General features: G+C 39.8%; 3 protein-coding genes across 5 annotated transcripts; 2 read left to right on the forward strand and 1 right to left on the reverse strand.

Moving 5' to 3' along the window:
- Positions 1-17: 17 nt before the first annotated feature.
- chmp2a (charged multivesicular body protein 2A) lies at positions 18-3,961 on the forward strand. Its single transcript, XM_055043007.1, has 6 exons — positions 18-165; positions 1,750-1,917; positions 2,209-2,388; positions 2,472-2,602; positions 2,780-2,841; positions 2,934-3,961. The coding sequence occupies exons 1-6, from the start codon at positions 163-165 to the stop codon at positions 3,053-3,055; spliced, it is 666 nt and encodes a 221-aa protein (XP_054898982.1). The 5' UTR covers positions 18-162; the 3' UTR covers positions 3,056-3,961.
- A 1,184-nt stretch (positions 3,962-5,145) lies between these two features.
- On the reverse strand, positions 5,146-10,613 carry msl1b (MSL complex subunit 1b). Of its 3 annotated transcripts, none has more exons than XM_055043006.1 (9): positions 10,516-10,613; positions 9,323-9,986; positions 9,031-9,230; positions 8,623-8,942; positions 8,395-8,456; positions 8,237-8,304; positions 7,520-7,644; positions 7,343-7,415; positions 5,146-6,610 (listed from the first exon to the last, which is right to left on the reverse strand). In XM_055043006.1, the coding sequence occupies exons 2-9, from the start codon at positions 9,923-9,925 to the stop codon at positions 6,520-6,522; spliced, it is 1,542 nt and encodes a 513-aa protein (XP_054898981.1). In that variant the 5' UTR covers positions 9,926-9,986; positions 10,516-10,613; the 3' UTR covers positions 5,146-6,519. The 3 variants fall into 3 exon arrangements, with proteins under 3 accessions (XP_054898981.1, XP_054898979.1, XP_054898980.1); XM_055043004.1 differs by having other exon boundaries at positions 8,581-8,942; XM_055043005.1 differs by lacking the exon at positions 10,516-10,613 and adding an exon at positions 10,087-10,234 and having other exon boundaries at positions 8,581-8,942.
- A 1,024-nt stretch (positions 10,614-11,637) lies between these two features.
- snf8 (SNF8 subunit of ESCRT-II) lies at positions 11,638-15,482 on the forward strand. The gene is made up of 8 exons (XM_055042674.1): positions 11,638-11,854; positions 12,371-12,421; positions 12,525-12,663; positions 12,760-12,864; positions 13,672-13,744; positions 13,848-13,989; positions 14,262-14,336; positions 15,078-15,482. Exons 1-8 carry the CDS (start codon positions 11,801-11,803, stop codon positions 15,213-15,215), a joined length of 777 nt encoding a protein of 258 aa, XP_054898649.1. The 5' UTR covers positions 11,638-11,800; the 3' UTR covers positions 15,216-15,482.
- Positions 15,483-15,918: the final 436 nt, after the last annotated feature.

Raw genomic sequence — 15,918 nt, forward strand, 5'->3', positions numbered from 1 at the left:
TCCGACGCTACGTCACTTCCCGGAAGGGCAACTGTAGCAACACGGAAGCGGTTGGAAGGAAAACAAATAAGCCTTTATTTTCTGAGTCTGTTTGAAGTCAGAGAAGAACCTCTGGGCGCCGTTTTCCTTCTGTTTCCCTGTCTTTGACGAAAACTGTGGTCTATGGTAAGTGTGACTTCGTCTCGGCTCCGGTGGGTTCGGTGGTTCGGGTCAGGCAGGAACAGAACCGAGTCAAGCGGGGCTCAAACCTGACTTTAGGCCTTTTGGGCACATAACTAATATCTGAGAGATTTACAGCCCGGCACTTAAACTTACTAATGTACTAAATATAAAAGAACAGTCACTTAAAGACGCTTAAAACAAGATCCTTTTATGACGAACAGTTCATGTTCAGGTGGAAACCCCCTCTTTTTAATTTTTTTTTATTTTAGATCTACTTGTACTGAACTAGCCGAATAATTAGCTGATACATCCCAAATAACGTCATGTTTCGTTAAATGTGTGACTTTTTTTCTGGCAAAAGGATTGAAAGTGTCTCATTCTCGTGTTTCAGTCAGAGATCTCTGAAAAAATCTATTTTACCTCACCTACATCTGAAAGTTTCATCATAGTTTAAAAACTAATTCCCTTTATAAACGTACTATCTGGTCATGTTGGAGACCAGAACAACGCCATGTTGTTGAATGGGGCTTTTCTTTACAGTAAGCACAAAAATTCACAAACCTGAAAATGCTTTCCTTCATTGCTTGTAGTAGTTTTTGCTTTTTTTCTTTATAGTTACTGAAAACTTCCGTCTTACTGTTTATTTGGTTTAAAGTCCATTTAGCCAGATGTCAAAGAAGCTGCTTGAGTTTTCACTGGCTGTCTAGAGCATAGAGTGAAGATGCACTGCCCCTCCCACACCTGTTGCTGCACCTTCGGCCAGTGGGCTGAAAACTCCTACAATAAAGACAAATTTATCTGTGAGGAAATATGTTTTCTTTAGATATATAAAAAGAAAAGTGCAAAACTATAATTGGCCATCTACCAGCAGCTTGTCATGTGCATAAGGTTAAATATCTTTTGACATTTTGTTGGATAACATGATAAAGTTATTTTGAAGGTTCGCAGCACATCAACGTACAATGAATCTTTCTTTTGTTAGGATATCAAATAAAATGAATAGCAAATAAAATCTGGCCCACAAAGACTTTTATTGTTGTAATGATGTCATAGGTCAAGTGATGAGTGACTCAGCACATTCCAGACTACTTTAAGTTTCACTTAATTTTCCACCTGATTGTGTACAAAGAACTGTGATCTCATCCCGGATGCAGTCCCATAATTTATTAATTAAGTTGGTAAGTAAGTATTTATACATGTGGTAATTTAGATTCAGTTAAAAGTGCGTAGCATAAATAGATACATTTATCTGTCATTATTTTATCCTTCATTAATTTTCTAAAATGCTTGAATTCCTTATTTGTTCAAATATGCACACACAATTATTTGAACAATTTAATGACATTTTTCCATGATCCTGTTATGGATTTTATCAGTGTCATTGGGTGGGGTCGCTGATGCATTTTATAATTTGTATGTATGTTATAATAATTTACACACTTAAATAAATATTATCTAATTATTATTTTTTTAAACAGTTTTTGAAATGATGACATACATGAACAATTATTTGACTTTTTTTTTAAACATACTTTTTTTTTTTTTGTTTGTTTTTAGAATATTTTTACCTTTGCTTTCATTACACAGATGGAGTTCCTGTTTGGGAAGAGGAAGACCCCGGAGGAGATGCTGAGGCAGAACCAGAGGGCGCTCAACCGGGCCATGAGGGATCTGGACCGAGAGCGAATGAAGCTGGAGCAGCAGGAGAAGAAGATCATTGCTGACATAAAGAAGATGGCCAAACAGGGACAAATGGTGAGCTAAAAGGAAGCAGAGACGCACCAGTTCATCATATCGGCAGCACAAATACTGTGAAATAATTTACTTTTTGCTTATCCATTACTTGCAGCAAAACTAAAATCTCCAGCTATTTGTTTGCCCGTAAACACATAAACTAACAGCACGACACACTTTTAAAGTTTAAGAGCAACCAGGTAAAGGTTAGGACACGCTGTGATGAATAGATCAGAATAAATTTGTAAAAAAGAACAAAAAAATGGATAGCTCTGTTTTATAAGGAATTTTGTGTTGTCCCAATCTCCACAGGACGCAGTAAAGATCATGGCGAAGGATTTGGTTCGCACGCGACGCTACGTCAAGAAGTTCATCATGATGAAAGCCAACATTCAGGCTGTCAGCCTAAAGATCCAAACACTCAAGTCTAACAACAGCATGGCACAGGCGATGAAAGGCGTCACCAAGGCCATGGCCACCATGAACAGACAGGTCTGTGCTCCGCGCTCTCTGTGATGGAAGCTAACAGCACTCCTTCCTGTTCGGATGATGTCATTTCCCCCCCATTCCCACAGCTGAAGCTCCCTCAGATTCAGAAGATCATGATGGAGTTTGAGAAACAGAGCGAGATGATGGATATGAAGGAAGAGATGATGAACGACGCCATCGACGACGCCATGGGGGACGAGGACGATGAAGAGGAGAGGTGAACTAAATGAAACATGACATTTTGAAGGATTATCCTTATTTGTGAGGGATATGAAACTTTTCAGCAGCTAGTTAGCTTAGCATAAGGCCAGAAATAAGGGTCAACAGAACAAAAAGTCTCTCTGTCGAAAAACACAGTGAATATCTTGTTTGTTGACGTGCGCTTCTCATGCAGCGACGCCATCGTCTCCCAAGTGCTGGATGAGCTCGGCCTCAACCTGTCTGATGAGCTGTCAAGTAAGGAAAACCCTCCGATCTTCAGCAGCTCCCGTCTCTCGATATCCTTCTCAGCGTTTTGCTGAATCCCCCCCCCTGCGCTTTCATTGCAGATCTTCCCAGCACCGGGGGAAGCCTCTCCGTGGCCGGCGGAAAGAAGGCCGAGCCTCAGGCCGCCTTGGCCGACGCGGACGCGGACCTGGAGGAGCGTCTGAATAACCTGCGGAGAGACTAAATGCACAAGAACTGTCAGAGAAGCGCACTTTGGCGAGGGTCACCAATACAAACGCACTCGAATCTCTGTGTCTAGATTCTTTTGGAGGCAAAAGTGGCCGACTGTTAACAGCGAGCAAGCTGTTCCATGAGGTGTATGGCTTTCTGTTTGAGGTATTTTCATTTACTGTGTGTGCTACGTATCTTATCATTGCGCGGGTCTTGTGTCCTTCATAGGTCTAGAAAATCCTCTTCGATTCAATTCAGACTCTGCCAAATGACACACATTGTCTGTACATACTAATTTCTCAAAGCATGATGTATTTACGGTTTAAATCAACACTAATTACAGAATATTCAAGGAAAACCAAAAAAGTCTAGAGATGTTAAAGAAGGCTAAATTTTATGACTGACATCTAGAAATGTCGGCGCATTTTGTACATGAGGTGGGTTCGGTGTTCTTTTCTATCACCAATATTAAAACATTATCAGCATTTTTATTCTCTTTAAATGTGGAAGGTTCCAGTAGGAAATATAGTTTATTATGATGATGATTATTAAAATTTGACAAAGAAGGCTATGTTCTGGAAAACACTCCTGGCGATTCTTGTACTTTTGTTTATGAGATCAGCAGTGTCCTTATTGCAAAATGTTAAGGAGTTTGTGGTGTGGTGTTTTTTTTTTTTTGTTTTTTTTTTGAGAAATCTTCATTTTGGCTTTATTCAATAAACATTTTTTTCCAGAAGACTTGTGAATAGATCAGTTTTCATGTGTAATACATCTCATTATTTGATACATTTTGGACGCTCTGCAGCAGACTGGGGAATTGCATGATTTGCACTTTAACATGAAGGGTTCTTGTAATTAGGTTACAGAAGCTTTTTCATGGCGTAACTGTACTAATCCTGTGTTTAGTTCACTAAAGTAGCTGTCAAAATGTAATTCCAAGAATATCTCTGTCATGGCACTCAAACTGTGGGACTGTCTGGAGTTTGTCTTTTTCATGTTGCATTTTCACCTAAAAAGTAACTTCAAGTCACAATTTGCAGTCAGACCATCTCCATTTAGCTCTGGCACTCAGAAACAAATCATAGATTAAGCCGTAAAAAGTCTCTTGATTTTCTTAAGGTTATCTGTGGGCAACAGAAGTTTAACATAAGACAAATAACTTCTAATTTGAAGGGCTTCAAGTTAGAAGTGGTCTGGCTGTTGACTCCCTGTGGGGTTGCAGTTGTTCCATAACCCTGGGATAAATAACATTTCCAACATCGACCAATTTATTTCCACAAAGCAGAGATGATCACAGGCGCAAAAAAGCTCTTTTCCTTTTGCAATGTCATTACTGGGTCACCACACATGCATTTGGCACATTTGTATTAGAGTTGGTGCTTAGGAAGGAAATAAACCAGTGACAGAACTTCAATGTTTTTTTAAAGTTTACTTACATGTTACCAGGCAACTTCCTTCAGATATAGACAGTCATAGCCTGTCAGATAAGCATGTAGAAAATAAATGGCATCATAGCAGCATTGCTTAGATGACAGATTAACCACTCCCTACCTTGCGCTTGATTTTGGCGTGATGTGTGCATGATGAAGATGTAGGAAAAGTGAACACATGTGGCTGCTAGAAAACTACAGAAACTGACAAAAAAAGTTAAAAAACCACAATGAACAAATGACGGACGGACGGAAGAATAATGGAGAAAGACAAAGCTCTACAAAGGAAGGATAGAAGGAAAGAGGCAGAACACAAGAAAGGGAGAACGGAGGGTGAGAAAGACAAAGATGGAGGAGACAAAAAAAATGGAAGAACATCTGGGAAAGAGTACAAAGCAAAGAAAGGGTGAAAAGAAAGAAGGCTGGATATGAAGGAAGAAAGAACTACGTATATGACAAAGTAAAAAAAAATGAAGGAAAGACCAAAAGGAATAAACATTTGATGATGGGATAGGGAATAGTCTATCCCATCAAATATATATACAAATATATTCTCCCCCCCAAGTCCTGGCAAATACGAAAGTCACATTTCTAAATTGAAAGATGTGTGATTTGTATTCACTTATGGGCAGGAATGGATCTGAAATGCTATACATATTGCAAAAGACAAATGTGTGTCGTAGACATTAATTTTATTCCAAAAAAAATATCTTCAAAACTGTCAATTTGTCAACATACAATCATAGAACGATATTGAATGTACTGAACACTTCCAACATTAAATAATAAAAAAATAACAGCCATGTTTTATGTACATTTGTTTCTGAAAGCTATGTACAGTGACAAGAAAAAAAAAAAAAAAAAAAAAAACATTTTGCATTTCCAAACTGCGCAGGCTGCAGAACAGGTGGAGCGAACGCCTGCAGAGATCCATCGCTGTGATTGAGAGGAGCTCAGAGAGGAGAGCGGGCGGAGCGCGTCGAGAAGCGTACAGGTTGCTAGAACTACAGCAGAAAGCTTTTTAGAAATCTAAAACATCTCCGAACTCAGGAGAGCAACGCATACACATAACCTGCCTAATATTTGCTGAACGCGAGCATGTCTTAAAGTTGGAAATAGAAAGAAAAAAAAAAAAAAGAAGCTGTTTGGGCTGCAGAGCTTGTTAAAGCAGGAAAATAACTGCTATTCAAATCGCCATGCTTCCAAAAATAACTATATATTTTTTAGTAGTTTTAGTAACCCAGTGAGAAGTAAAGATTCTCCCATCTTGGGCTGAAGCCATGCGACCATCTTCTTTTTGCGACAGGTAAACAGTCCATGCAGCTCACATGAAAAATGAACAAAACAGAGAACAGATTCCTAAGTTTAAAGCCAAGTGCGTCGATTTCCACACCTCTGTTTTTGTGAACGAACCTCTCAGCTAGACGATCTGTTTCCGTACACTGAATCGGCTCAAGTACTGAGATTGTTTTAAATATGTAGTCATGCTTGTTCAAAACTCCCATATCACAGTTAACATTGACAAAATCTTATTGAATTTGTGTGCAAAAAATAAGAGCAACACGATACAATCGAATTTTGATTTTTTTTTTTTTCCACTTAGGCATGGAGAAAAGCTACTCACAGCAATAATTATGTGGCTGTATTGCTTGTAATACAGAGTTTAAGCTCCTCATTGTGTGACTAATATTTCGCCCCAACATGCTGAAGATCGGGCGTCTCATTCTGCCAGAACAAAATGCCTTGAAACTGATTGAAACGCCATCTTTGAGTGATAAAAACTGATTTCTAATGGCACAGCTTGAACAAAAACATGCTCTGAACTCTTGGATGAACAGCTGCAATCAAGTTGACTGTAATCTTGCCTCATTTTTTTTTTTTTTCTTCAGTTTTCTGCAGGCGAGAAAACCAGTCTGTGGTTTCATGCCCCACAGACCGAAAACAACAGCAAGTTGCACACACCGATTTACTGACTGCCCCGCCCTGAACTGCAGGCCTTTTCAAAATTCAGTCATGGTGCCGCTCCGCTGTCGTCGCGTTCCGGCGTTCACTTCCGACAGGTCCGGTGAGGCGTGTGTTTCTTGGGCACCTCGATGCGACATCGGCTTCGCTCGTCCAGCCAGGGTAACTCGAAGTTCCTGGAGGGAAAAATTTATTCGAATCATTTTCAATCCAACGGTTCAACGCACCAGAGCAACTTCTGTTGTTAAATCATTCTGCAATTCTTGTTCAGGTAGAAGGGAATCAGCCAAAGTAATTAACCTCTCTAATTTCTCCAGGGGTTTTGCTTTAAAGCCAGGCTGAAAAAGCACAATTTAATGTTGGGAGTAGAGAAAAAGATTTAATGAAATTTAAAAAAAAAATTCTACAAAAATACTAGATCAGTAAGATAAATCAAAATGTTAAATCAAAAATAATAGCAAATATTATTTTACTATTGTTAGATTGTCTCAAAGCTGCTCTTTAGGATTGAAATTAAGCACAGAAAGACCTGCATAGTACATAAAAACCCCAACGACATATATGTAAATAAAAATAGGAGAAAAATGCATGTGATTTAGTTCCCTACAGGGAGCTCTGAAGAAGCATTCAAAGATGAATAAACCAAGTATTTCATACAGGAATAAATACTACTTGGTGACTTCATAATTTAGGATTTTAAGATTAATCCACTGAGTGAATATCTTGCCAAGTCCTGAATGTCTCCAAGCTTTTTAACCAGGAAAAAATTATTTTCCTCATACTACAAAATCTGTTTAGTATTGGTAATACAAAAAAAAGATCCCATCTGATCAAATCTTTTTGACATAGCTCTTAAACAGGTGTACGGTCAGCGTGGCAGAAAGAAGAACCAAAACCTGCAGACTTACTGCTGGGAGAGTTTGGGCAGCGGCCGACCAAATGCAACCACAGGCAAAAACGGAGTGATCACTATAGCTTCAACTAGATGAGAGAAAAGAATTGAAATTAGAATTTTAAATAAATTCCAACACTTGTCCCCTTTTTTTCCCCCTTCCAAAACTAGATGATGAACCCTGCAGTCGTACCGTCTTCAGTTTCGGGGTAGAAGGACGACAGCTCGGGCTCGGTCTCCTGGACGGTCTTCTTCCTGTTCATGCGCTGCTGTAGGCGCTGGAACACGCGCTGCTCTCTGATTCGCTGGATGTCCCATCTGAAAACGGTAAAGAGGAAAATTCAACATGCATTACAGTCGCATTTAAAAATGCGACATATTCACACAGAAAATTTGAACCAAACATCCATCTGCTGATTCGCTACATTGACCACTGAAACATTGTTTAACTATGTTTTGATAACGCAAAACACATCCATGAATGAGTTTTTCAAACAGATTGAGGTTTTCTGGTTGAATATTTTATTTTTTAATAGAAAAATCAGGGTTGCAGGATATTTAATGTGTGTGCTGGCAATATTGCAGTGGGAGTGTTAATTGCCACAATAATTCATCAATAATGAATTATGACTGTAAAATTCTATCTAAAAGTTTTATTAGGTAAAAAAAAAAGCAACACCAGTTTGTAGTGACAGCAAATCCAAGTGTTGTCAAGGTATCAAGATAGATTTTTTTTTTTGCATATTGCAATAATAATTTGAAATATGTTGCATTGCAGTTTTAGTTCAGTTTCATTTTTGAACATCCACTTTATTTCAAATATGTATATATATTAAAAAAAAACATTCCCTTTCTGCATAACTTAGTGTTAATTAAACACCAAACTGCATTAATAAGTTTATTATTGTACCTTTTCCTCCTCTTCTCGTCCAGCTCCAGCTTCGCGTGGCGTTTCAGAAACGTGCCGTCATCCAGCGGCTTGAAGTGAACAGAAGTTCATACATTTTCATTAAAACCTGAAATGCTTCTGGACGCTTTGAAAATGGTTTCCTTTTTGATTTTTCTCACCTCTGGGATATTACAGGCATCCTCCTCCAAAGGCTCTATGTGGTTTTCCCTCCAAGAAGGAACTGACAGGTGGAAGGGTAGAAAAAGAAGGAAAAAGGAGAGGGGAGAAGGAAGTTATTCATAGACGGTGAATTCAGCAGAGTGGATTGCTAAAGTGATTGAAGTTGGGATTTAGGTTAGGCTTACAAACAATCAGCATATCATGTACTACATGAGGAGTCCACTCACTGGCCACCTCTTCCTCCTTTTTAGGGGAAGTCTCACGTAGAGGGGACAGAGGAGGTTGGTTCCAGCAACACAGATACATCTCTGTGGTTGACATGAAGGGCAGATCCTCCATCTGGCAGCTCAGCTCGGCCTCCTCTTTCCAGGGGAGCAAAGCGTCCCTTTCTGTCCCGGGCCTGGCTGGGACCGACTTCTCTGGGGTTTCCTTACTGCGCAGCTCTCTTTGGTTGGGATAGCCAGGCTCCATCTCAGACTTCTGGGGGCTGAGCTTTGCGCTTTTACCCCGGGATTTCTGAACCTTTGCATCTCCGAAGCAAGTTTTCCTGTGTGTGCAACGAACCAGCAATTTTTTTTTTAACATCCAACCCAGGTGTTAGTAGCATGAGAAGTGATTGGTGCTGCTTATTTTACCTCTTTTGACCTTTGCCTCCTCGGCTGAAAGGAAGGGCAGTGGCTGAGTTGGGCTGTGGAGTCTCTTCTATGTCCAGATCCCACATGTCCTCTTTGTCAGGGGTCCACGGCTCCAGGGGCTGAAAAAGGCGCTTATCACGCGGCGTGTCCTTCCTTGTGAGCTGGAGACGACGCTCCATGCGCTCAATGCGTGCAAGCAACTGCATAGAATTTTTTTTTAAAGAAAACATACAACTTAAGAGAACAGAAGACACATCAAAGCGGTTTAAAAAAATAAAAACATTAAACGCACCGTCTCTTTATCTGCCTTGAGCTCATCAATCTCCTTGTCCTTGGATTGCAGCTGCTGCTGCTGCTGTTCGATGAGGTCCAGCTGCAGGAGGAGGATCTGTCGGAGGCAGTTAGCCTGTGCATGTGGACTTGCAGGGGTCTTCCTGATGTTCCTCCACTTTCCTTCGGAGGACAGTTCAATAGAAGCGGTGCCCAGAACTCCAGGCACAACCCCTCTTGTGCTATCCTCAGCACCGGCATCCTTTGGATTATTGTTCACTGCCATCTGAGGATTATCCATGTTGTCAACAGAGAGGGGTTTACCTTTCACTGGGGTTCCCTCACCCCCCATTGGTCTGACAGGGGACGTTATCCCCAGCGGTTTGTCTCCCTGAACCGTTTCTGGAGCTGTGGCAGCTAGGGCAACTTTGCTTGTCATGAAACTCTGATCTAAGTCCTTGGATCTGCTTGGGATCTCCCGTCGTTGCACGTTCTGAACATCTATAGCAAAGTCACAGGGCTCGTTCTTGATGCTCGCAGGACCCACGCTGTTCACTCCGAAGTCTTCCGTGTCAGCCTTACGTTTGAAACCCGGTTGTGGAAATTGTTTGGATCTCAGAGTCATGGCGATCACGGCCACTTCTCATCCTGCAACCTCACACCGACTTCCCATCTGGACGCAACAGCTGCAAAAAAAGAAGAAGCACACGCAAATACAGAAGTCAACATACAGGTGTTTGTTAACCGGACAGCCTGCTTTATGAGAGCCGGGAGGGAAACACGCACATCTGCAAGAAAATCTCCAGCTAAAGAATAATGGCAGATTAAAAATGCATCCTTTAAAAAAATCTCTTCCCGGATTTCAAATTCACGCTTAGTTGTGTTACGTCTGCGATACAGTAAATCCGAACCAAAATATTTAGTTTTGAAGGAACCTAACCTTCCATTTCTGTAGTCGGGCAGACATTTTAAAACAAGGGCTTCCAACAAGGACTCGGGAGTGGCTCTGTAGGACACAGGCAGCAGCAGCCAAGCTCCTCCATTTTGGTTCTCATGAAAAACAATAACAGCCAGCTAGCCGGCTAATGTTAGCCGGTTGCTTTTACACAACAAAATGTGTCGGCAGGGAAAACAGCGTGTTATGACTAAGTTGTAGCAGAACACATTAGCCCAGAGCCGCTTTTATTAACATGTTCTGGTGGGTTTCAAGCTTACCTCGACCACAACTCGAGTGAGACTTCAGAGTGTCTTCATGTTCCCTCCTCAAGACTTGTTTTAAAACGCTGCCGACAGCGCATGCGTAAAGTACTGGATGGCCATTTCTCGTTTCGGAGGTTTAATTCAGAAAAGCTACCACCAGGGGGCGGCAGCACACTCCCCACTAAATGCTGCATTATTAAATCCATGACGCAATGTTGTTATATATGGAGGACCAGAACTCCATAGTTACATAGTGTTTCTTTCCTTTTATGTTTCCAGCCAGAAATGGTTACTTTGAATCTCAAAATTAGGACATTGAATCTCAAAATATGACATGGAATTAACAATTATTGCCTTTTCGTCTCATAAGTTCGATTTTGAAACTAAAATAATGACTGTATTTCTCAATACTGACTTTACAACTCGTTAGGATTGAGAAATTTAGATTCAAATGGGATTTAGTCATTGATCATTTTTATTTTTAATTCATATTATTAGAACTTTGACTCAAAAATTATTATTCTTACATTCTATAATTTTGGAGTGTATTTCTAATTTGAACTGACATTCTTCATAATTCTGAGTTTTAATCTCAGTATTCTCAGTTGCCTCTCAATGACTTAAAAATTCAACATTATTTTATTCTTTGAGTGGTAATCCCTCCATCCATCCATCCATCCATCCATCCATCCATCCATCCATCCATCCATTGTATTATCTCAGTCAAAAATGGATGCTTGCAGAATTACTAGGACTTATACATTTTAAACGATACCTTGTTGAGATATTTATCCATATTGTTGACATATTTATGACTTTGAGTCCCATCATCATCAAGACTTTAAATATTAAAACTCAAATTTTACGATTGAATATTTTTAAACAATAAATAAATAAAAGTATGTCTTCAGCTTTCGCTTATCTCATAAATATTTCAGGACATCATCAAGTTGTAAAAGCAGACAACGTCAACGGGAGTAAATACTTTGAAAACATAATGACTAAATTTATTAAGAAAATTACAGACCTTAAATAAATAAATAAATAAATAAATAAATAAATAAATAAATAAATAAATAAATAAGTTTACAAAATTTCGCCAGTGCAGTTACGTACTTCCGGTAGCAGCTCGCCAGGGCAGCGGAAGTGAAAGTAACACGCTTCCGGCTTCACTCTATGGCCTCCAGTTAGACCTTCCTCATTGTTTACTATGAAATAAAACATAGCTGCACTGTTCGTGTGGTGAAATTAACCGACGTTCGCGTCGCTATATACAATATTTGGTCCATATCTCGACAGAATGCATCGCAGAGGCGTTGGTGCTGGGGCGATAGCTAAAAAGAAGCTAGCAGAGGTAAGTTCACAGCTGTTTTCATAAGATTTACGTCACTATTTTAACGTCTCTGTAACCACATAGTGACTTCTAAGCCTGGTTTTAAAAGACTTTGAAAAGTCTTGAATAGTGTTTTGATTTAATACAGTTTGAGATACAGGTGACTGTGACAACTTTTCAAAAGTCATCTAAAACAACTACGATACTTTATTAAATCTTGAAGTGAAATGTTTAAATCATCAGCTGTGATGGCAAAATGTCACCATAAAGACAGTGATTTAAGGTTACAAAATGTTTTGTGGCGTTAAAAAGTTCCATTTTTAAACTCTCATACGCCAAGGAAATAAAAGTTTATTTAAATCACACACCTGTCTAACATTGTGATCAAATCTAAAGAGAATCCATAATTCACTGTTAGATTGTGATTGTGTGTTTCATAGATGATTCCCTTGAGGCTACATGCTCTTTTACGTAAATGTTTATTCTTCCAAAATTTCCAGCGCTTGTATGTCTGCTCTGTTTGTTACTTTTCTTTAGGCCAAATACAAAGAAAGAGGAACTGTACTCGCAGAGGACCAGATAGTTCAGGTGATCTTGTGTTTGAGTCTGCCCTGTTTGTTTCGATGCATACATTTACCGTACAGAAATAGCACCTTATTCACTGAGTCTGTATGTTTTGTTTGTGGGCTAGATGTCAAAACAGTTGGAAACGTTCAAATCCAACCTTGAGGAGTTTGCCAGCAAGCACAAACAAGAGATCCGTAAGAACCCCCAGTTCAGGGTCCAGTTTCAGGAGATGTGTGCCACCATTGGCGTTGACCCGCTAGCTTGTAAGAAAATCCTGATTCTTTTTCATACGTTTTCCTCACTTTCCTTTCAAAGAAGCCTCAACTGACACCTTGAAATGTCTCGTTTTTTTTCCACAGCTGGTAAAGGATTTTGGTCTGAGATGCTCGGTGTGGGAGATTTCTACTACGAGCTGGGGGTACAGATCATTGAAGTGTGTCTCGCCCTGAAACACAGAAATGGAGGTTTGAGTTTGGCTTTTTTGAAAGATGATTTGTTCTCAGTGTTTTTACTGGAGCTCAAAAGTTACAACTCTGTCTCTGAATGTCAACTCAGTCCTTCAGATTATAGCCACCTCCAGACAGCTACAGTAATTTACAAAATAATCGCCTTTTAACTTTTACTACAACTTCAAACGATTGTGTCACAATAACCAATTAATCAAATAACCACATGATCAATTAAAATGAACTTGACAATTTCCACTTTGATGATTAGTACTTTTTCAAAGAGCAATATTATTTACAAAGAAACCATCATCTATTTTAGTTATGCTTTTGGTTACGAGTGTTTTTTTAAATTCTGTTTTATTTATTGCTTTTGGTGGTTGTGTTTTATTTTGAGCACTTAAAACATCTTGCTGTTCCAGAGTCAAGTGTTCTTTGCAAGATTGAAATTTATTGGTCGTTGACAGAGCAAAATTGCATCGCTATGTTATTGTCGATATTACACTTCAAAATTATCTAAAGAATGTATCATTTATTGAAATAATTGCTGGGACAATTCATTTATTTGTTATGGCGACAGGCCTAACTGTAGGAATACATTTCTTCAACAGGGACAGGAAAGCAAGTTATTCTCAATGGGAAGATACATGGAGTCTTTAGAAACTAAAGACTTATTCATAAGTTTGAGGTTCTAGTGGAACAAACTCTGAAAAGGTTCCCGGCGTATGAACACTCTGGTCTTGTGCCTCGGTTTATTAAAATGAGCTTGTTGAGTGAAAACATCTCACACACATTCTTATCCTCTGTGGTGTTTGTGTGTGTCAGGACTCATCACCCTGGACGAGCTCCACCAGAGGGTGCTGAAGGGTCGGGGTAAATATGCTCAGGACGTGAGCCAGTAAGTTCCTCAACGGGTCAAATTGCGCTTGTTCCAATCTGCATCATGTCTCACTGATCCATGCTGCTTGTGTCGTCTGTACGGCTGAACTCATCCTCCGCAGAGACGACTTGGTCAGAGCCATAAAGAAACTGAAGGTGATGGGAAACGGTTTTGGGATGATTCCCGTTGGCGGCTCTTACCTGGTCCAGTCAGTCCCAGCAGAACTGAACATGGATCACACTGTCGTTTTACAGCTTGCAGAGGTAACACAAAGACTCCAGACCATTTGGGGAGTTTTTGTGAGCATTCATTAGGATGAGGATGATTGTAGCTAGCTAGCATCAGCTGTTGGAAAACAGAGATATGATTTTAATTCATCCATCATCTTCCGCCCACTGGCGAAGATTTACATTGAGAAAACCGCATACACGCGAACTAATCCAGATGTATGAAGCTGTAATTACATTGTTACAAAACTGAAGCTTGTGTCTGTTTGCTGCAGTGTGAAGTGATTTGTTTCTTTCTCGGTTTGTAGAAAAAAGGATACATCACTGTAAGCGAGATCAAAGGCAGCCTGAAATGGGAGAAAGAACGGGCGTGTCACGTGCTGGTGAGTTACCTAACAGTCTGCTTAAGCCACCAGGTCACATCTAAACCTTCTAGCATTAGTAACAAGTTTCTTGTTATTGTATTGCAAAAATTTGAGTACGTATTTTACCTTTGCTAATTGCCAAATTCTGGATATACAATTTAGTAAAGTCTTAAAAATGTATATATTTGCTTGGGACTTTAGTAGATCCTTATCTGATTCAATCGTTGACTCTTATGCTAAAAAGGTTTTTATGTTCTTACCTACAGAAGGGCTTCAGGAGTCTGTATTTTGTTTTGTTTGACCAGAAAATCCTCTTGAGATTTAACAAGAGTGTCCTTGCCAAAATAAAATCTGATAAAGAAGTGAAGTCACAGCAAGTGTAAAATAAAGATGACAAAAATCTTTAAAATTCAAAGTTTTTAAACATATTTTTTTACTTTGTAAGGATTCTTCATTTCAACATTCTTACATTTTTTTATCAATGTTCTTTTGTTTTTACTCATGATATTTTTATGTGTCATCTGGTAGCAAAGCTCCTGAGACTTTTTGTCCTGATCAATGCAAATGGAGACAGGAAATGTAACTATACTTACACAGCAAACAGAAACCCCCTCAAGCCCAACAAACTGTGTACAACGTGCAGAACTGCAGCAATAAAATGTCTTTAGGGTTGAATACAAGTTAGCCAAATAAACACGAAGCCCCCTGCCGGACCTCCTTGTTCTCATATTCTGCATGTCTGGCTCCTCATATTTCCAGGATCATCTGCTGAAAGAAGGCTTGGCCTGGTTGGACTCTCAAGCAGCCGGGGAGGCTCAGTACTGGCTGCCAGCGCTCTTCTCCGAGCTGACCTCTCGTGATGTCACGCCGGAGGAGGCCAATCAGATGACGCCTTAAGGAGATTTGTGGGTGGATTGTTATATTGTGACTGGTGGAAGCGTTCACTGGAGCTGACGGACGGGCGTCACGTCAAGCATCCGACTCGAGAAGGCGGCGCTTTTTCCCTTTCACGGAATACAGTGGATGGCAAAAGTGTTCATATACCTTGAGCCTTCTCATAGTGGTGACATGACAGTCGCTAGTGTCGGTGTGTTTTATAGAAACTCTACATGAAGGGGAAAAAAGACTGTACGTGCTTTTTTACAAATAAAAATCTAAGAAATATGCTGTGTCCAGTATTTAGCCCCCCTGGCTCAATACAAAGAACTGCAGCTCTGGAGGAGATTGAGCTTTTTGTCAGTTTTCTTGTCTCAAGCTCTGTCGGATGGGATGGAGGGCCTCTCTGAAAAACAATTTCAAAATCTCAATTTCAAGATTCTCAATTGGACGGATTTCTGGACTTTAACTGGACCATTCGAGCACACGAGTGTGCTTTCATCCAAACCAGGAAAGAGCCATTGCTGTACTGTAAAACTTGTGTTCATGAAACATAAAAAAATAATTAAAATATTTTTAAAAAATGAGTAATGCACACCATCTCCAGCAAAACGACTTGTATGACTGTCACTTATTCCATCCTTCTTCCCCATTAGCCTGCTCTCTTCCTGCTGAAGAAAACTATCCCCATAGCATGATGCCACCACCACGTTTCACCTTCTGG

The sequence above is a fragment of the Poeciliopsis prolifica genome, unplaced genomic scaffold, assembly GCF_027474105.1.
Source record: "Poeciliopsis prolifica strain line A6 unplaced genomic scaffold, Auburn_PproV2 SCAFFOLD018, whole genome shotgun sequence".
Taxonomy (NCBI): domain Eukaryota; kingdom Metazoa; phylum Chordata; class Actinopteri; order Cyprinodontiformes; family Poeciliidae; genus Poeciliopsis; species Poeciliopsis prolifica.

Excerpts from the sequence above, each read along its gene's own strand:
- msl1b (XM_055043004.1), bottom strand. The coding sequence starts at position 9,925 with ATGACTCTGAGATCCAAACAATTTCCACAACCGGGTTTCAAACGTAAG. Across the intron at positions 7,645-8,236 it reads GACGAGAAGAGGAGGAAAAG|ATGGGACATCCAGCGAATCA; the intron begins GTACAATAATAA and ends TACCGTTTTCAG. Across the intron at positions 6,611-7,342 it reads CTGCCCAAACTCTCCCAGCA|GAACTTCGAGTTACCCTGGC; the intron begins GTAAGTCTGCAG and ends TTTTCCCTCCAG.
- chmp2a (XM_055043007.1), top strand. Across the intron at positions 2,389-2,471 it reads TGGCCACCATGAACAGACAG|CTGAAGCTCCCTCAGATTCA; the intron begins GTCTGTGCTCCG and ends CCATTCCCACAG. Across the intron at positions 2,842-2,933 it reads CCTGTCTGATGAGCTGTCAA|ATCTTCCCAGCACCGGGGGA; the intron begins GTAAGGAAAACC and ends CTTTCATTGCAG.
- snf8 (XM_055042674.1), top strand. The coding sequence starts at position 11,801 with ATGCATCGCAGAGGCGTTGGTGCTGGGGCGATAGCTAAAAAGAAGCTA. Across the intron at positions 11,855-12,370 it reads CTAAAAAGAAGCTAGCAGAG|GCCAAATACAAAGAAAGAGG; the intron begins GTAAGTTCACAG and ends ACTTTTCTTTAG. Across the intron at positions 12,422-12,524 it reads CAGAGGACCAGATAGTTCAG|ATGTCAAAACAGTTGGAAAC; the intron begins GTGATCTTGTGT and ends TTTGTGGGCTAG.